A 21,047-nucleotide genomic window follows, 5' to 3' on the forward strand; every position below is an offset into this window, starting at 1 on the left:
CTGCTCCTTTGTTGCTGACCTTTGTCCTTAATTGAGTTTCCGTACATTCAATATTCTAACCAGTCTTGGAAAGTCCAAGCAAAGGGTGAGAAATCAGTTAGAAATGAATGGGTTATGGAGGTTGCACAACTTATGATTCATCAACCTTAGAGGTGCTTAGCAAACCTTCTTTTCATAGTCCCAGGCAAACAACAAAAATATTATTGAACTTTTAGAGACCCATATACATGGCTGGTGGTCTGGATTTAACTGTGGATTCCACAACCCAGGAACCACCCATTAAAGGGCCTTGTCACGTGTCAGCACCAACTGGGCAGCAATTGCAGTGCCACTCTGGACCATGTAAACTGGCAAAACACTATTAATGCCCCTTGAGAACTGGGTCATGGAGAAGTTGATATGTAACTATCTGCAATGTGTGCCTTGTATTTCTTGGTTGTAGCACTACCTTCCACTAAAGTCTTTCTAAAACCATCCCATTTTGGTTTTGTGCTTAAGAATAAGTTCATGCATTAAATAATTGGGTGGCATTCTTTTAGGTCATACTCAAGAGTAGATCCACTGAAATCCATGGACATATCAATGGGTGTATGATTTAGGGTTATTCTAGAGCCAATGGGATTAAGCTTAAAACCCTAAAACCCATTTGGTTGCATATAGATGGCAGCTTCCCAACCCTGCAACGCAAACTGTTTGGACTGAGCAACTTGTGCCAAACTTTCTCATGACAGTCCACCTACAAATTAAGGTCTTTCAAGCTATGTATAGTTACTGCCTTATTTTACTTATTTCATGTATAGACACACACACACACCCCGCCGCCGCCGCCAAGAAGGAATGGTTCTCCACCACTGACTTTTTATTTTCACAACAACCACGTGAGGTAGATTATACTGAATAGCTCAAGGTCACTCTGACAGGCTCATGGCAAAGTGGGGATTTGAACCTGGGTCTCCCCAATCATAGCACACCACTTAAAACTACGCCACCACTGTTGCTCTTTCCTTCCCTTACTCTCATTTTTGGCATTGTGTGCTTTCTTGCATATAGTGCAAATAAATTTTCTATTTACATATTTTCTTAAATGCATACCTCACTTTTTCTATTATGGAGTGCAAAGCAGCACACTATGAAATTAGAGACACAGTTCTTACTGTGGAAAAAGTGGGTTGATAGTGGGATATATTCATGAGGATCAGATGGAGAATTTTTGTCATTTTTTATTTTGTGGTCCAGATACCACTTACTTGCCAGTACTATATCTTCTTCAACTGCAGTACCTTTTATGATCTATTTATGGATCGTCAGCTTTGTATGTCTCAATGTCGTTTACATTACTTGAGGAAACAATTAAATCTTTGCAGAAAGCTGAAGTCATATTACTTGTTTATAAATGTTTATTGAAATATTGTAAATTGGATGCTCAGGAACTTAATGTTTCATTCAGCTCAGTCCATGCCAAGTTGCTTTACCATCTTTAGATTTAAAATCAAGATTGAGCCAACAAAAAATGATGCTCTGGGTATTTTAGATGCCACTTCCTTTATAGGAGGGAACTGGCTATGTAGATGCTGGAAGTGTAATACTAAAAACACCTCTTTGAGGCACATGATGTGGGCATGCCCTGTGGTGTTGGCTTTCTGGTCAGAAATTATTGTTTGTGTGAGATATGTTTTGGAGAAATCATGTATATTTTTGCAGTTGTTTGCACACTCTTAAATTATCTTCCTGTGATGTGGGAACTACGGTAACAGATGGATAATAAATGTAGATCCTGCAAGGAAGGACAAGAACTCAGCATCTACTACTCAGTTGTCTGAAGATCTCACACTGCCCTTTCCTAATTGCTGATCTTTGTTGAAATACCTACTGCACATATTATTCCATATGCTGAAGTTAGGATTGATGGAGTATGGTTATTGTTAATGTCAGTTAGTGGTGTTTTTACATCTTTCTTCCAGCTATATTGGCAAAATAAAAAGACCTGTGTGTGCTTAGCTTCAGCAAGGTGGTGGCCATGTGTGCCTTCAAAGGAAACTCTGGGCCAGGGTTAATTTTTAATTAAAAACTTGAAAAAGTGGGGCTCAGGTGAGACCTAGTCACACAAGCAGCTGTCACGTTCATCTGGAACCATGTGGCAATTGCTTCATTCATTTTCATGACATCACAAAACCCTCCTCCCCTCAAAAGGGTTGCAGTCATGGTGTGGCGTGTGCATGGCGCAAGGCATTACAAAGTGCTCAGTACCCACCCTAGTGCAAGCATCCCAAAACACTGCTGTTTCTGCAGATGTCTGTCTTCAAAATAAGTTGACAGGGCTTGCTTGGGATTTCTGCTGGAAATCTTGCTGGCATTCTCCCAGACTTTAGCTGTGCCTGGCATGCATTCTGCCTTCTTCAAGAGTAACTAATTGGGGATCTCCCCTCAATCCTTTATTTCTCCAACCGCTCCCCCCCCCCCCAAGCCCAGCTTTCCACAAGGGATGACACTGTTGCTTTAACAATGGCACCGAGGTCTAAAGGCTTCTTTCCAAACTTGGCGTTTGGACTTTTGCAGAAGTGACGGGACCGGTGGTTGTAATTTGAGAGGGAGGGGGAGAGAGAAAGAGAGAGATCCTACGGCCAAAAGCCAAGATCCCGCGTTACCACCACCAATCCAGATGCAGCAGCAAAAGGGTAGCAAACCAAGCGGCTTCAGGCAGGTCTAGCTAGAATATTTCTCTCTCTCTCTCTGCTTTTGCTCGCACGTTTCTTTACTTGGAAGGCAGAGTGGAGGGAGGAGGAAAAACGTGCTGGAGGTGCATGGGGAACTTGGAGGGAAAGAAATAAAAAGCAACTCCTCCCTAGGGCTCGCTCGCTCGCTCTCTCCCCGCGCACACAGCTTCCCACCTCCAGGACTAGAGACGATCTCGTGGGGGCTCGAGAGATCTTTTTCAGGAGAAGCCCAGCCGCGAGCCCCGATGAAGCCCCGCGCGGAGGGCGAGAGGACTTGATCTTCCGCGCGCCGCCGTCTGCCTTGGCCCGCCGTCGGGGAGCCGCTTCTCCGTCTCCCCCCTTGGCCGGGATGGGGCTGCCCCTGGGGCTTCGCCTGGTGGGGCTGCTGGGCTGCTTGGGCAGCGTGTGCCGCGGCTACTTCGACGGGCCGCTGTACCCGGAGATGTCCAACGGGACGCTGCACCACTACTTCGTGCCCGACGGCGACTACGAGGAGAACGACGACCCGGAGAAGTGCCAGCTGCTCTTCAGGGTGAGCGAGCGGCGGCGCTGCTGGGCGGCCGAGGAGGAGCAGCGGGCGGCGGCGGCGGCCCCCGGCCTGACCCTGCGCGAGGAGCTCACCGTCCTGGGCCGGCAGGTGGAGGACGCGGCGCGGGTGCTCGAGGGCATCCGCAAGAGCATCTCGTACGACCTGGACGGCGAGGAGAGCTACGGCAAGTACCTGCGCCGCGAGGCCACGCAGATCGGCGACGCCTACGCCAACTCGGACAAGTCCCTGGGCGAGCTGGAAAACAAGTTCCGGCAGGGCCAGGAGCACGAGAGCCGCGAGGGGAGCCGCCTCAGCGAGGACTTCGCCGGCATGCTCGTGCACGCGCGCGCCCTCCTCAAGGACACGCTGGCCGTCTCGGCGGGCCTCCGGGACAAGTACGAGCTGCTCGCGCTCACCGTGCGCAGCCACGGCACGCGCCTCAGCCGCCTCAAGACCGAGTACCTCAAAGGCTGAGGAGGACGCCGACGACGACGCCTCCACTTGGGACCTTTTGCCGCCCCACAACAGCTCGCCAAGGCGCGGAAAGCCTCCGCGCGCGTAATTTGCGCGCTTTCCCTCCTGCTATTCGAAACAGCGGCTGTGATTTGTCAGTCATATAATCCTTCCCGCGTAGCACTTTGAAAGTGCAAAGGAACCCGGGAGTCGGCGGTTCTCCTCAGGGGACAGGTTGTTGTGGGGCTATATTAAAGGACAGCAAGCTGGCAATTAATTGGGCTGTCTTATTTTATTTACCACCATGCAGGGTGCCATTTCTGTCTTAGGCCCCCAAATGGCCTGGAATACTTGTTTTGTTTTGCTTTTTAAATAATAATAATAATAATAATGCTTACAGGCTCCTGTGCCTTTCCCAGCTTTCTGACTTGCAGAAACTCAGCAGGTGACTGTTACATCTCTGTGTTAAAAGAACTGCACCTGTTGGGTTTCTGCCTGTCACACAGCTGTTGAATGCACATAGATCCTGTGGGTGGGGGAGAGGTGGCTTACAAGCTGGTTGTGTTGTGTTCATCCTCTGCTTTGAGGGTTATGTGTAAAAGGGAGGTGCAAGTAATTAACAGGGCAGTCTATACCTGCCTGCTTGGAAATAAGATCTGTTGAGTCCAGCCAGCCATGCTCCCATGAAGGCATATATCGAACTGCAGCCTTGCTGGCTAAAAAAAAACCCATTGGTGGATTACTTATGCATGCATTTTCCAGATGTGGATATGGAGGCTGGAGTGTGACTTGTCAGCAGCTTTTGAAGCCTGCACTACTGCACAACCAAGAGTAGCTCAGTTGTGGATAACTGGGTTGCACAGCTATCCCACGAGTCTTACTAGTATTTATATTATTAGATAGTCCTGGACATACGGGAAAACTTTGCAATCAGTCCCAATTCAGCAGAGTTAGGCACTCTGAAACCAGTTGTGGTCAGTAACCCAGGGAAATAAGTCGCTGAGGCCAAAAGATAATCACTTGCTAACAGCTTTTGGACGTTGCTCTCAGCTTCCTCCCAACTGCAGCCAGTTGTTCATGGGTTGTGTTTTCACAACAAACCTGTGAGGTAGACCACTGTTTGCCCCTTTTATATTGGAAGAGATGAAGCTGAGTGACCTGTCCAAGACTATTGCAAGGGTCACCCCAGGTCATAAGTCTTAATTGTCTGTCAACTTATAGTTGTTAAATCATGTTGCAATCCTCATATTCTCTGGCCGACTGGGGAATTTGTTGCTCCTTACCCCCTTTTGTAAGCCTGTCAGACTTAATTAAGGATAGCTAAAGAGAAGTTTCATTCCACTCCTTTGCAGCTGATAGCTGACATGGAGGTTTTTTAAAATCTTGATTAGTGATTCTGAGTATGAAATCAAGGAGTTGTTTTAGGGTGTGATCTTTTGTAAACATTTCCAGAGAGGTAGCTGCAAACTTTTGTATGAGGCCTCAAGAGAAGTAAGAGAATAAGTTTCCCGTCCTTTCAGTGTGTGCTGGGAAAAACAGGAATTCAAATACTCATTAGAGGTTGTATGGAGCCAGAATGTGGAAACTATTTATTTGGCAAAGTACAAGGGTGTGGTGTTCATCCATATCACACAAGACTGCAAGAATATAGCCTTCTCTCTCTCTCTCTTGAAATTCCCACCTTGTTACCATATTTAACACTTATCCCAGTCATAGAGTATGGAGAATACCTACAGTAACAGCTTCATCATCTCATCTCTCCCATGCCGCCATCATCTCTCCTGTGCTACCTTTACTCAGTGCAAAATACACAACTGTGTGCTTAGTGTACTTGTGATTACATTCCTCTAAACTTGCAAAATTAGGTGAGCTGGAGCTGTGAACATTCTGATATCAAGGGTTTTGTTCTATCAAATATGGGTTTGTGTCTTAGGCACTTTTTAAAACAAGTGACAGTCTTTAAGATGCGAAACCCTAGGGCTTGCCTGAAAAACTCTGCCAAACTTGAAGCAGTGACTCCCATCCTTTTCCTCCTCTTTCCTTTTGTGCAAGAATTGTTTTAAATTCTGTAAAAGGATTTAGCGTAGTTGGAAGCTACTGTTGAGTCTAGCTTGGCTCCCTCCAGGATGTAAATTTCCTGCCCACTGGGAGACAGCCCAGCTGGAATGCCAGCAACAGTGAGAGATTGGAATCTGAGCCATCCTTCCCTTCATAGAGAGTTCGAACTTGCCAGATCTAAATATAAAAAGTAATTGCTATGGTGTCCGCAGAGAGGTTTTCTAGTGGAGCTGTAACATTTTAAAAAAAACATTTCTTCTCTTATGTGGAATGGCAGTGCTCCATACTAACGGGCAGTCCTTAAAACCAAAATAGGGCTTTCTGGCAACATTACTCCAAGCTCAGAACAGGTAATTTTGTACCCTTTGAAAAAAAAGACAGGAGCGCTTCCAAGTAACCTTTAAGAATAAAATGGAACGGAGGTAGTCAGATTTCCACTCTAAAAGAAGGTGACAAATCCTGTTGACTCTTCTTTTGCACCAGGAATTTCAGGTACGGTACAGGTAAACAATAAGAATCTAATTCCTCAGGCTTTCAGTGGATGAGAGTAAGGCTCCTGGAGCCAGCAGGGCTGAAGAAGACTTTCTTTCTATTTCAGTGTGTAGCCACCTGGGATATATGAATTCCCAGCAGTAATTTGACTCCAGGTAGCAATAGTCTTTTCCATTGCTGCAAATCCTTTCCCCTTTCTGCTACATCATCACTATCACCACACTTCTTTCCTCTAGCTGCTCTGTTTCCTAATTGCTTGTACTGTAGGGATTTCACTTGCCATGTTAAACAATAAGAGGTGCTCTGCAATTGCAGTGCCTGTGACACAGTTCTGCAGAGCTGAGTTATTTGGAAATAACTGGATGTATTGTGTACAAGGGGGCTGTTTTGTCTGGAATAAAAGGCATTCCTAGGACATCTGTTCAGATACTAAAATACTACTCTCCATCTTCTGTACTTTCATAGTACTGAATGTAACACGTGCTTGATGGAAATTATTGATGAATTTGCAGACGCTCTTACCCTCCCAAAAATATTCCAGTCTTCTAGCCATTTCATTACCTACATCTCTCTACAAGAAAACCCTGCTGTGGGTTCTGTGCATACTTACTTGGAAGGAAGCCCCACTGGACTCAGTGGGACTTGCTTCTGAATAAACAGCTTGGTGCTGTAAAGACCACAGGATTCTTTACCAAACACATCTCAGTGCTCTCAGTGCATGGTTCATTCCTTCACCTATTCCTTTTCCTAGTACCTTGCATAATACTAGCCCTTACCTGATTCTGCTCTTTTAAGATCACTGCATTAAATATCAAGTATTGGAAGTACCTTTTCAAGTTAGCCATTAATTCTATATATATTTATTTACATGTCAGCTTAGAAGTACAGTAAAGGGCTTTTCCCTAGGAGAGTTGAGTTTAGGATTGCACTGCCACCCACCTAACCTGGAAGTTAAGTCCCATTGAACTCAATGGGGCTGGCTTCTGAACAGAAAAATACAGGATTGCACTGTAAGATAACCCTTATATCAGAAGCTAGCTGGCTTTCCTTCTGTCATTGTCAAGTCAACGAATTAACCTGGGCAGTGCTCAGTCATCTAGTTCTGAAACATGTTGTGATTTCACTATTGACTCTTGAAGGATTGCTTGTGAATTTGCAGGCATGAGTGGTCCAGCAATGGTTTGCCCCATACCATGTTCATTATGTGTAAACCAGCACCACTGGTCACATTGTACTCCCGCTTGATTGAACGACAATCTATAAGGGCCAACCCCAGGCATTTGACTATTCTTACCTATGCTTGCATTAGCAAGAAACTGGCTATGTGTCCTCAACAATGTGACAAAGCAGTAAGAAATCACATAATGAGAAAAATATTATAATACTGGATTATCCAGAAGCAGGCCTACTTTAGCTTCATTTCCACTGATACCATAGAGAGGTATGAGACACCCTCTAATAAGAGTTTGCTTTTCAGGGTGGTATTTATTAAATTTACTATTTCTTGAAAGTATACATTGTAAATGGTATGCAACAAATATACATGAAATCTTGACATATTAAGTTAAGCATTCTAATATTTAACAACTATTTTGTATTCCATTGTGTATCTTTAATAATGTATTCTTATTTGGACTTTCTATTGCTGTTTTCAACCAGAAACTGCCCCCCTAAAAAAAAACACACCCCTAAATACAAATTCAACAGCCATATGTGGATAAAACAAGGAGTCTTAAATCCACTCTGAGGTGTGTATATGTGGTCACACATTTTGCCCTGGTTTACCTTTTGTTTTCTCATTCACTCAGATATGGGCATGGCCCACAGCTCACTTCAACCAGCATGTGAAATTGGCATGGGTTGCAGTCCTGTGCACACTTACACAAGACATAAGATCCATGGTATGTGTGCTTATAATTTATACATCTTGTCATATCATGAAGTAGGCTGCAGTTAAATTGGACTGCATTCTTCCATATAGCTGGTCTGTTGGGCTTAATCAGCTTAACCGTGCAAATTTGCAACTTTAGTTGTATTCCTGGGACGCAAACAGCATTTTGCTGAGATTATTCCAGAGCAAGCAGTTTGTAGCTCAAACTAAAAGCTGTCATTTTAATTTCTGTTGTAATAAAAAACAGGACATTTTGTATGGTCACCTGCAAACCAGTAATGAGAAAACACCCATGGGGGCCAAATGTGGCCCTCAAGGACTTTCTATCTATGGAACTCTCCCAAGACCCTACCCCTTTCTGACCCCCCCAGTGTTTTCACTTGGCTGGAGGGGCGGGTTGCCCTTGAGCTCCAGTAATGCCTCTTGCTTGTCTGGGTGGAGAAGGGCATGTGTAGGCACCACCCACTTTCATCTTGCTGCCACCCACCACTGGCCCATGGAAGGTTGCCCAGAAGGCAGTGTGTCCCCGGGCTGAAAAAAAATTCCCCACCCTGCTGTAAACCATCAGTACCCACAAAGGACATGTGAAATGCATGCAGAAGCTGGAGCCAGCAATTATCTATGTGTGTGACCACCTGAATAAGGATTATTTCTCCCATTGTTCTGTTCACAGTGTAAGGACACATTTCTTTTAATTCCATAATCTTATTTCTTCTTTTATAACAACATCAGGTCCTAAATATATTTCTCCTCCTCCTTCTAAACTTATTTCCTTGTGAAACTGTCATGTAAGCATGCTTAGTATTGCAGCCTAAACCTGGTTAAGTTTTTTTGTTCTAATACACCAGTAACTTTCATGTTGCCATACTTTTGCTAGCTTTTTTTTTAATCAAAAGAATCATTTGTGCCCCTAGACAATAGCAAAAGAGCATGGCGGAGAATTGGTTTCGATTTGATTTTAATTTCAACTGTTCTATTTAATTCAGAATCAAAGTTAATATGAGCTACATTTAAGAAGGAATACTGTCTTTGTATGGTTCTAATAAATATTTAAAGAAACATGTTGAAGTCCTGTTTTGGAGGGCATTTTAATTATGTCATTCTAGTAGTTTCCTTTGCCCCTTCGACAGCACTGCAAAAATCTGAGCAGCAACCCATCAAGGGGTTTCTTTCATTTAACATAAGATTTAATTCAATTTGAATGTAAAAGTTTCCAAGCCAATAAAGTTTTTTTATATATATAAAGTAGTGCTTTAAAAATACAGGCCGCTTCCAGACTCAGTATTTTGGCGCTGGGATTCAATTACATATCCGCAAATTCAGATTGCAAAATTAAAGTGGATTTGGTTCTCTAGTGCAACAAACCCATTGTTCCCAACCCATCATTTGTGGTAATGAAAATGATGGTAAAATGAATTGGAAAGTGTTGAATAGCACTAGCTCCCGTTGCTCTAACCCAGCTTCTGCCAACCTAGCAGTTCGAAAGCATACCAACACAAGTAAATAAATAGGTACCACTGCCATGGGAAGGTAAACGGCATTTCCGTGCACTCTGGTACTCATCACCGTGTCCAGTTGCGCCAGAAGCGGCTTAGTCATGCTGGTCACATGACCTGAAAAGTTGTCTGCAGACGGACGCCGGCTGCCTCGGCCTGAAGTGAGATGAGCGCTGCACTCCATAGTCGCCTTTGGCTGGACTTAACTGTCCAGAGGTCCTTTACCTTTTTTGCTATGATATAACCTCTCAAACTTAGTTTTGTCATGACTACTGTTTCCTTTGTTTCAGTAGGACATGATGGTACAGTGGTACCTCGGGTTAAGTACTTAATTCATTCCGGAGGTCTGTTCTTAACCTGAAACTGTTCTTAACCTGAAGCACCACTTTAGCTAATGGGGCCTCCTGCTGCCGCCGCACCGCCAGAGCACGATTTCTGTTCTTATCTTGAAGCAAAGTTCTTAACCTGAAGCACTATTTCTGGGTTAGCGGAGTCTGTAACCTGAAGTGTATGTAACTTGAAGCATATGTAACCCGAGGAACCACTGTATTGCCAAACAGCACTGTTCCACCTACATTTGTGTTCACTGATGAGCACCTTGTCTCAAAAGTCAACATTTTGTTTTGGAAGATGAGTTACCAAGGATCCAGCAGACCAAGACAAAGTGCACTTGAAAGTTTTCTGCTGACACTTATAATTAGAGTACAGCATTCCATTTACACTTTGCCTCCTTTGGCTAATCCTTCTGCAATAATAGTACACTGTAATAAAATTGATTGATTACAAACATTTACAGTTCTGTTACAATGATAATGAATTTTGCCATTCCTTTGGTTATAAAAGTATCAGACTTCTTTTTTTAAAAGTTCAGAGCTCAGAGCATGAACTTTTTTCTTTCAGCTTCCTGAAAAACAGTGGTAAAACATGAGTGTCAATTTACTTAAGTGTCAGGACTCTGGCCAAAATGTAACTTGTAAATTCTATTTAAAGAAAATAATGTTGAACTCTTGGCTTGAATCCATCCAATGGTTTCTTAAAAAAGCCAAAGTTTATTCAAATCCTACAGAAACCCCTGATATGATTCAGCCAAAGTCAAGCACACTTAAAACCTATGTATGTTTTAGAGAAATTTAAGTGCATGTTTAACCCTTAATTCCAATAGTGACCACCATTTTTGGTTTAACTATGCTGGAAGCTGGGCTATGTTTGATACAGCAAGAAGATGATCCTCTATTTGGATCTTCTCTAGCAAATTGCTTCTTGATAGGAGTTAAACCCAATATTCTGCAGCCTACTTAACCCTTTCTTCCTATGCCAAAGGCACACATTCAGCATCTCCCATATAAAATGGCACTCTGAGATGCTTCCAAGCAAACCTGATCATAGTGCCATTCCATTGTTAGGTCATATTGATATCAGGACCATGGTCTGTAATCTTTTCAAGTTTACACAGAATAGAAAAGGGAGATGTAGAGATACCATACTTGGCAGTTGCTACCATTAAAATAACACAGTAAGGTGCATTATAGGTTTCACACTCTCAAATACCTTATTGGAAATGCCAATGACTTCAATGGGAAGCAGTAAATATATCTAACTGTGACATGCAGTTAGGAAAGAGCTCAATATAACTATGATGGCAGATTGCAAAGTAACATGCCAAAGAAAATGCCATATTGGTAATTTTCCTATCCTTGTCAATCAGACCACTTCCAAGTTTTTGTGGGAGGGTGTCAATCAAATATGGACAAATTTAGGCTTCCTCAATGAAACTGGATTAAAGTGCTCATGTACTTTTGTGCAAGGAACACACTTTAAAAACATGGGAAATTTTGCAGTAAGGAAATTGATGGGAACATGCACTTGAAAGCTTAAGATAGTCAATCGCCAGGAAGTTGTATAACCTCTGTACAAACAAATCAGAATGCATGCTCAGTAAACAGACATCATTTATCCTCCATGCAGGCTTTGTGCAAACAAATCAGAATGAATGTTCAACAGAAATGTCATACTGTAAAAGAACAGGTGCATGAAATGAAAAATAAATTAGCTCTTTGCCCTCTTAAATCAGCAGCATGAAAAAGTCACAAGCATCAACATTTGATAAAACTCAAAGTGGATTTGTTTCTCAACAAAGGTTGTGAACTCACCAGAAAAAAAAGGCCCTAGCAACTTGATCTACAGAAAGTAAAGCAGTGAGACCTTCTCAGCTGCCAATGTCTGCAGATCAAGCTACAATGGATGGTTGAAAGTTGCCAACCTTTAATTCCCAGTGCCTTTCCTCAAGAACATTTCTCTCTAATGCCTTCCCCATCTTATGTTACATACACAACAAGGAAGTGGGCAAAAACCCCAAGTTCATATTTTAGAAGTTTTTAAAACAACTGATGTCCATTTAAAACCAGGTCAGTGCCAACATAAGACCTAGGCACTTGCTCTGGGGTAATCTCATTCTTTCCAGTGGAACGTACTCTGGAACAAATGCCGTGAGCACTGCAGCTGTGTTTATTTTCACTGTTCAGGAGTGAACAGGCACTTTCCAGCCTTTCAAAGGAACAAAGCACTTTGAACATTCTAAACAAAGAGTTGGGGATCTTTACAGCCCTTGACTTCATGCTATCAAGCAGAATCGTACAGGACATATGTCTCTAAAGGACAAATTGGTTGGACGTTTTTAAATTTCACATATGAAAATGTCCATTGGCAAACAGAACAAAGTTGCCTTTTAATATTTGGGCATCAAGGATGGCAGCACCTTTAATATTGGTGCTATTTTTTAAAAAAATATATATTTAAAAGCAGATGGGTTCAAATGCTAGTCAAGAAAAGGGGGGGGAGAAACATCACCTTTAACATCTTTTGACAATAAGTGTCACATCCTGTTTAAATATTGTGATATAGTGAAAGCTAGTTTTCATCATTTCATATTATATCTGAGTCCTCATCAGTCTGCTTGATTTAAACGTGAGCCCCGATCCATCTACCACTTTTTACATTTTGCTATGCTCAAGGTGGCAGCCAAGGCAGGCTTAGGGACTTCCCCTTGCCATCAGTTGGGACATGATGAATCCTTTGTTTGTTGGGAAATCTAGGTCCTTCATTCTTCTCCCTGCTGATTACCCTGTGTAATGGGATGACCAAGTCAGCCACAGCTCTACAGGTTGGGGGGTGGGGGCAGAGTATCCTCAGAGGCTTAGCAATTGTATCTATCAAGGCGCAGGATTTCACTTTTAAGTCAGGACAGAGGTGGTGACCTTATGGAAGTTGCAAATGATTCAGTGCTCCACTCCCCATTATTGTCACATAAATCCATATATCACACAAAACACATTGGGTTCCTCAAGTTTTCCTCCACATAAAGGTGGATTTCCATATTACTCTATCTGCATATTTAAAAGCAAAACGTGCATTGGGTTGTCACTGAAGTCATTCTGGGATCTGAAAAGACTCTTCTCTAGTAAACAGTTCAACTTCAACTTTTTCGTGGCTTAGCCATTTTCATATTAAAAGAAAGGCTTATGAACAGGATGCTCAAAAGCAAGCAGGAATGTTTTATCAGGTGCTGCAAGAAATCATATTGAAGGCCGACTCACCCATACAAGCAATGTCCTAATGAATTAATGACCCATCAAAATTGTTACTAGCCTCAGATTAGTTATTTAAGATGCAGCGAAATATTGTTGTCATCGTTTAAAAAAAGGTTGTCTGGAAAGGAATAGGTGTCTACTTAGAAAGCTAAATTGCAAATATATGTGTGTGTATTTATACATATACGTGTGTGTGTGCGTGTGTGTGCGTGTATCTATCTATCTATCTAGCTAGCTAGCTACCCTCCCACTCCACATAGTTATAGTAAAATATGTTGTAAACCATTGGTCTTCAACTGGTAGATCAGTGGCATAGCTGTCAACTTTTCCCCCTTTTTAAGGGAAATTACCTTATTACAAATAGGATTCCTTCCAAGAAAAGGGAAAAGTTGACAGCTATGATCAGAGGGCTGTGGCCCGATCCCAGTTGGGTCACAACAGGAGCACTACTACCATGCAAGTATATGATACAAGATTAAGAAATGGATCCCAAAATGCATGTCTGGGTTAAAAGTGCGTCATGGGTCTGAAAAAGTTGTAGATACTTGTTCTAAACCATGTGCTACAGATTATGTATCTTTTACTGGGCAGTAAAAAGAGGACCAAAATTCTGAATCTTATTAACTCTGTAAAGTATTTTCATGCTGGGTTTTATGTGAGAACCTTATCTTTATTTTAACATCCCCTAAATGTCACTCCTGGTGCAGGTTTTTTTTTAGAACTCTTCCCATGACATCTAATTTTGAACTTTCTTTTAAAACAAACATACTAAATACATACAAACACACATACATATATTTTCATGCAGCTCTGAAGGATTATTAGTCTGTACAAATAGAAGCTATGATCTTGAACAATGAAGCAAGAGTGCTGTTCTTAAAGTGTGACAGAAATGTCTGGTGTTTTTCAAAAGGGAAATATGTGCCTGGGCCTGAAGACAGTTAAAGAAAACTATTTCTTCAGTCTCTTTCCCTACTTTGATCTTTATTCAACCAAAGAAGAAAACGGGGGCTGAATTTATTTCTTGAAATATGGAGATACCTCGTTTCCAAAAACTGTGGACCAGACAGTGTTTTTCAAGACTGCTTCATATATGGAAACCATTAATTCTGGGCAAGTTAAGCACCGTTGTTCTATTGATTTCAGGTAGAGAGAAATCAGTGGAGCTGATTGATATGTGCTTCACTTTGCTAGATTGTGGATACTGCAAACCTTCCCTGCAAATCTTGCCTTATTCATCTGATTCTCATGCCATGGAAGTGCCTGAAGAACTAATCTCTTATTCTATTCCATGTTACCGTGACAACATATGAATGTAGAAACTGCTTGGAAAGGGGAAGATCACAGAGCAAGAACCACACCAGCATCCTAGCATTGCTGAGGGGAATGGCTTTGGCATGATACCTCCCATATGAGTCCTACATAAGCCAGGGAAAAGTGTGGAATAGAGCTATACAGAAACAGCACCTACATATATCTCATAATTTAGCAAGTTCTTTATCTCTATTAGCCAAATCACTGCATAATTCAGAGATCACATAACCTTATGGTACTTTCCTAATACTTAACCATTTTTTGTTTGTTTTTAAAAACCTATTTTCAAAGTTTCAAGATCCATCATACACAGAATAGTTCTAAAAAGGTCAACTGTAAGAATAATCATGCTCCAAAATGAATCCTTTGCTCATCCATGGCAACTGACTGCTTTACCAAAGCTGTTGCATCACTAGTGGACAATACTCAGGTGTGATTACAAAGCCAAGTTATCATAAGATGGTTTTTCCATGGAAGTCTTCATATGAAACATTATTCTTCTAAATGTGTCCCAGCAGGGTGGCACTTGTTCCTTTAGAAGCAGAACTTTCCGGCACAGTAAATTCCATCCAGTTGTGACCATGCAAGAGCACATTCTTAAGAAATGCCCTGTGTAGCAGATGATTAACATTAATCACCTACTTATTTTTCCCATGGGACAGGTCACATGGTCTAAGGCTCCTCTGCAACACATAACTCCAGATACAGCTGCAGCTTCTAGGTGGCAATTTTCATAATTTCCACAGCTTGAAAATGTGTGAGTGGGAAACTGAGGCAAGTAATGCCAGGTAAGTTGTCATGAGAGCCAGTGTGATGTAGAGAGTCAGATAGGGACCAGAGCAGTACTCACCAGCCTAGTGCCCTCCAGATGCCTTGGACTACATCTCCCATCAGTCCCACTCAACATATGCTAGTCGGGGCTAATGGCAGTTGCAGTCCAACACATCTGGAGGACACAAGGTTGGGGAATGCTGGACTAGGGGGAACTGTTTTCAGATCCCTGCTCAGTCAAGGCAGGGCCATGTCCCTGCTTCATCTACTACTACATGGCATGCAACAGGGTGGTGCTGGGGAGAAGCCATGTGCACTGCCCTGAGACCCCTGAAGAAACAGCAGTATAAAAATATAATAAATAGTTGCTACATGCAACTGTAGCAGGCACATGGGACAAAACCTTATGTTGAAGCACTCCCGCTTAATTGGGTTGTTATGATGGCCAACGTGGGGCTGGATGGAATAAGTAAATTAACCTTTCTGTAAAATGATATTGTGACAGTAACAAAAACACGTAGTGCACTGTAAAGGAAACGAGTTCCAGATTTTCATTACACATTACTTTGGATATTTCTATTTTAAAGTTCCATTTTACAAGCATTCAGAAAATAGAAGGATAATGGTAATGAGTCATAGTTTTGCTGAGTTATTATGTAATCTAGAAAGGAGTGTGCTTTATTTCAGTTGGATAAGATTCTTTTCCACTTGGATCTCATGCAACACCCATTATACATTCCATAGGATGCATCAATCAAGCAAACACTGCTGACTTAAATTTGTTTCAGAATTACATCTGCAGAAATGTTTAACTCCAAGATTTCTATCCTCACTCAATTCATTTTGAAATATTTTCTTTCATTTTTTTCCAGAATTAATTACTACAATTTGAGAGTGTATTTCATGAGAATTTAAAATGAAATGCTGGCAATACTTCATTAGACTGGAATTGGTTGAAGTCTCTCCTTGCTGTTTCATTATCACTGTCTCCACCCCTATAAGTAGACAATTTGTGTAGTCTGTGTGCTATAGGAAACATGGTATATAGAAAGGCAGGGCACTTCCATATGACCTGATTACTGAGCATTCATTCCGGTATATTTGCTAGGTTGGATGACACCGGCTACTTAATGAGCATTCATTTAGATTTGGTTGTGGGGAGGTTAGATGATGTTGCATCAAAGCAAGTGTTATCCCACATTTTCCAATACATTTTGCCATCTATACTAGATGCCATCTAGACTTAGAGGGAATCCAGTCAGCATTCAGGCCTCATCATGGGACTGAAACTGCCTTGGTCACACTGGTTGGTGATCTCCGGCGGGCTAGGGACAAAGGTGAGAGCTATTTCCTAGTTCTGCTGAATCTCTCAGCGGCATTTGATACCATCAACCATAACATCCTTCTGGACCATCTTGAGGGGCTGGGAGCTGGGGGCACTGTCATACAGTGGTTCCGCTCCTTCCTCCTGGGCCGTGTTCAGAAAGTGGTGGGGGGGATGAGTGTTCAGACCCCCGGGGTCTCACTTGTGGGGTGCCTCAGGGTTCTGTCCTCTCCCCCATGCTTTTCAACATCTATATGCAGCCGCTGGGGGAGATCATCAGGGGGTTTGGGCTGGGTGTTCATCAGTATGCGGATGATACCTCTCTTTTAAATCAGAACCAGTAAAGGCGGTGAAGGTCCTGTGTGAGTATCTGGAGGCGGTTGGAGGATGGATTGTGGCTAACAGATTGAGCTTGAATCCTGACAAGACAGAAGTACTGTTTTGGGGGGGCAGGAGGCGGGCAGGTGTGGAGGATTCCCTGGTCCTGAACGGGGTAACTGTGCCCCTGAAGGACCAGGTGCGCAGCCTGGGAGTCATTTTGGACTCACAGCTGTCCATGGAGGCACAGGTCAAATCTGTGCCCTGGACAGCTGTTTACCAGCTCCATCTGGTACATAGGCTGAGACCCTATCTGCCTGCGGACTGCCTTGCCAGAGTGGTGCATGCTCTGGTTATCTCCCGCTTGGACTACTGCAATGCGCTCTACGTGGGGCTACCTTTGAAGGTGACTACAACTAATCCAGAATGCGGCAGCTAGACTGGTGACTGGGAGCGGCTGCCGAGACCATATAACACCAGTCTTGAAAGACCTACATTGGCTCCCAGTACGTTTCCGAGCACAATTCAAAGTGTTGGTGCTGACCTTTAAAGCCCTAAACAGCCTCAGTCCAGTATATCTGAAGGAGAATCTCCACCCCCATCGTTCTAACCAGACACTGAGGTCCAGCACCGAGGGCCTTCTGGCGGTTCCCTCACTGCGAGAAGCCAAGTTACAGGGAACTAGGCAGAGGGCCTTCTCGGTAGTGGCACCCTCCCTGTGGAACACCCTCCCACCAGATGTCAAAGAGAACAACAACTACCAGACTTTTAGAAGACATCTGAAGACAGCCCTGTTTAGGGAAGCTTTTAATGTTTGATGTATTACAGTAGTTTAATATTTTTTTTGGAAGCTGCCCAGAGTGGCTGGGGAAGCCCAGCCAGATGGGCGGGGTATGAATAATAAATTATTTATTATTATTATTATTATTACTATTATTATTATTATTATTATTACTATTATTATTATTATTATTATTAGTGGGTGGTGCTGTTATCTAAACCACTGAGCCTCTTAGGCTTGCCAATCAGGTCAGCAGTTCAAATCCGTGTGGTGAGATGAGCACCTGTTGCTCTGTTCCAGCTTTTACCAACCTAGCAATTTGAAAGCATACCAACAGAAATAGAACAATATGTACCGCTGTGGCGGGGAGGTAAACGGCATTTCCATGCGCTCTAGCTTCTGCCGTATGTTGTTGCACCAGAAGCAGTTTAGTCATGCTGGTCACATGACCCAGAAAGCTGTCTGTGGACAAATGCCGGCTCCCTCAGCCTGAAGCGAGAGGAGACCACACCCCACAGTCACCTTTGACTGGACCTAACCATCCAGGGGTCTTTTACCTTTTATACCTATATATGACTTAGGCAAAGTCAACTTTCTTTATGAAGTTACCTTTTTTATATGTGACTTACAGAACAGAATTAAGACATATTATGAACAGATTACAGCACTGAGTCTTATAGAATAGAGCTACCAACCCAAATATTTAATTTCCTATACGTAACAAAACTGAGTATGAATTAATTTTCCAGTCTTGTTGCCAAAATGGCTGTTAAAATCTAATTCACAAAACAGTCTTTTAAGTTCTCTACTACATCTGCTCCTGTTTCCATCAATCACACTACCCATTCTTAAATCCAAGTAAAATGTTGCAGTCTTTGATAAAGACGTTGGCTTGACAGTATTAAAACACTGGAGATATTCCATACGTTATTTCTGGTGTAACACTGATGAATAGGCTTTACACTTGGTGGTGTTGATACTTGGAGCTTGATTTCACTACTTGCAACTCCACAGTGTGCTGTTCCTTAATTCTGCACTTATGCAAAGCCATAATAGTTTGTCTTATTGGCTGTGAAATCAACTAGTGTACGTCTGAGGAGCAATGAATTATGAATTTGCAAGTGCTGAACATTGAATTGCAAAGTCGTGCAATTACCAGTTTCTTTATCTTGGCTGTATTGTGTTAAAAAGAGAAGACAAGTTTTTGCACTTTCCAATTTTGTGACATCTACTGGAGATTTGCGCTGCACGTCTATAGCTCTACTATATGAACTTAGGCTAGATTATGGCTGAATGCTAGGAGAAACTTCTTCGTGGAAAACAACTGAACAATAGAACCTAGGGATCTTATTGGTTATCGTCATTACATATCTTCAAGCTGAGTAGATGGTCATCTGTGGGGGTTGTTCTAGTTCTGGATTACCTTCCTCTAGTAGGGGGCTAGAGTGAGTAACCTAGAAGGCTCTGAAATTCTACATAGAAATTATATTGGAAATTTAGATCCTATATAGTTAAACACATGGTGCAATCTGAATACAGGTATAAAGACATAACAAGAGAAAGTTGTAGAAGTTGCCTCTGCTACTGGGAAGTATAGCAGTGGGGGGGGATATCAGCTTTCCATGTTGTGAGCTGCGCTTTGCCTCTGAGCACTACAGCAGACCCAATTCTCCCTTTCCAGAGGAAAAGTGAGAGGGCAGCTATTCCCTGCAATCATTTTATGCTCCCCACATTCACAGGTCTGTTCAGTGCCACCCAGAATGAGATGAGGTGCTCTTGCTGTACAAAGGGGGGGGGGGAACCTTCCCAAGGCCAAATCCTAAGCCTCTCTATCTGGCTCTCCACACACCCCTCTCCCTGTGTGCTTGAACGGGATGGATTATTGCTTGTCCAGAAACAGAAGGGTGTGGGTGTAAAACCAGTCTATTGTACAGAGATAAAAATGGCCCTTTTACTTTATTTATTACATTTACATCCTACCTCTTTCTCCAATGAGCTCCAGGTGGTGCTCATGGTTTCCCCTTCCCCATTTTATCTTCGCAAACAAACCCTGCCAGGCAGATTAAGCAGAGGGGCAGCGACTGGCTCAAGGTCACCCCACGGCCTAGTGGGGATCCCAGATCCTAATCCGATGCTCTAACCACTACACCACCCTGCCACTCTCTTTTATTGCCTCTGGCGCCACCCACCACTGGTATACGGCCCGAGGAAGGTTGCTTAGAAGGCAATACGGCCCCGGGGCTGAAAAGCCCTCTCAAGGAACGGAGAGATTCCTATTCCTCCAGCGGGATGCGGCCTCGAAAGGTGTCTATCTTTAACTCTATCGTTGCTGACGGCACCTCCTTCCAAGCAACAGGTTTGGGGGCAACACTAAAAACATATCCCGGCATGCCCTGCGCTTTGAGTTTCTCTCTCCGGCGCGCATACCTTCCCAAACGAGAAGGGGTGCGTGCGTGCACGCGCGCGCAACTGAATCACCGCCTACCGCCTTTGCAGCTGCTCTTGGAGGGCGAGCCGGCGAACTGACCTTCGCCTCCTCTGCCTCGGCTTGCTCGCTTGCCTGCCTGCCTGCGCCGTTCCTTCCCTGCCTCGGCCGAAGCCGGCGGCGGTGGGAGGACCCAGTTGGCCGGCTTTGCCCAGCTGTAGCGTCAGGCAGGTAAGGAGCCCTCCCACCCGCCGCAGCCCGCGCGCGCTGTTTGGACAGCTCAGCCTGTGGCTCGGGAGGCCGAAGGTGGCTGCGTCGCCGCTGGCAGGCGCTTTGGGGCAGAGTTCATGGGTGGCTCCTCCTTTTGGGCCTCGTCGCGGGTGGGGGGAGGGAGGGAGGGAGGGAGAGAGGAGGATCCTATTCCTCAACTGCTTGCTACCACGGTCCTCTCCGAAAGTTACCGTAACTCGGCGGCAAGTCCTGCAGAATTCAGCGACGACCTATTCCCAAATAAAGTGCAGCTGGGCTTGCAGCCTTAACTCCTGCGAAAGGGGTGGGGGAACCTGTGGAAACCCCCACCACCCCCACTATTGGGTTCTTTCGGGGGCATCGGGACCTGCATGTAGAGGAAAACCTTGTACAACAGACCTTGTAGAAAAGCTTCCGAGGAGATAGGAACCTCCCATGGGTGAGCCTGGGCTGAGGCAGCCATGGGCATTTCCCTGGTACAAACCCACTCCATATACAGAGGGAGCCGTAGAAGAGGCATGGGGTGGCGCAAAATGTTGCAAATGGAGTGTGCATGCTCAGGGGCCTGGCCAGCTTCCAACCTTGCCTTTTATCACACACCATTACGTTCCCCCCTTTTCCATTCCCCCCGTCCTAGTCAGCCAG

At 43.7% G+C, this 21,047-nt stretch overlaps 2 protein-coding genes and 3 long non-coding RNA genes across 7 annotated transcripts in view; 3 read left to right on the forward strand and 2 right to left on the reverse strand.

The window, feature by feature from the left end:
* Positions 1–21,047, reverse strand: part of LOC309353836 — a 240,283-nt gene that overhangs the window by 120,007 nt on the left and 99,229 nt on the right. The gene's annotated exons all lie outside the window — the stretch shown is intronic.
* FIBIN (fin bud initiation factor homolog) lies at positions 1,339–3,973 on the forward strand. The gene has a single exon (XM_081883297.1). The coding sequence runs from the start codon at positions 3,064–3,066 to the stop codon at positions 3,715–3,717; it is 654 nt and encodes a 217-aa protein (XP_081739423.1). The 5' UTR covers positions 1,339–3,063; the 3' UTR covers positions 3,718–3,973.
* LOC309353769 lies at positions 4,070–20,367 on the reverse strand. Of its 2 annotated transcripts, none has more exons than XR_014162006.1 (2): positions 20,256–20,367; positions 4,070–4,412 (listed from the first exon to the last, which is right to left on the reverse strand). It is a non-coding gene; the product is annotated as an uncharacterized lncRNA (long non-coding RNA). The 2 variants fall into 2 exon arrangements; XR_014162007.1 differs by having other exon boundaries at positions 20,214–20,296.
* On the forward strand, positions 5,125–10,422 carry LOC309353777. The gene is made up of 2 exons (XR_014162008.1): positions 5,125–8,151; positions 10,172–10,422. It is a non-coding gene; the product is annotated as an uncharacterized lncRNA (long non-coding RNA).
* BBOX1 (gamma-butyrobetaine hydroxylase 1) overlaps positions 15,113–21,047 on the forward strand; it is a 37,535-nt gene continuing 31,600 nt past the window's right edge. The window contains exon 1 of one of the 2 annotated variants that reach the window (XM_081882952.1): positions 15,113–15,322. The gene's annotated coding sequence lies outside the window, so the exon portion shown is untranslated. Of the gene's footprint in view, positions 15,323–20,244; positions 20,385–21,047 lie in introns of those variants that run through there. The other variant, XM_081882951.1, reaches the window with a different exon arrangement.

This window comes from Podarcis melisellensis (genome assembly GCF_964234715.1).
Source record: "Podarcis melisellensis genome assembly, chromosome: 1".
Taxonomy (NCBI): domain Eukaryota; kingdom Metazoa; phylum Chordata; class Lepidosauria; order Squamata; family Lacertidae; genus Podarcis; species Podarcis melisellensis.

Excerpts from the sequence above, each read along its gene's own strand:
- FIBIN (XM_081883297.1), top strand. The coding sequence starts at position 3,064 with ATGGGGCTGCCCCTGGGGCTTCGCCTGGTGGGGCTGCTGGGCTGCTTG.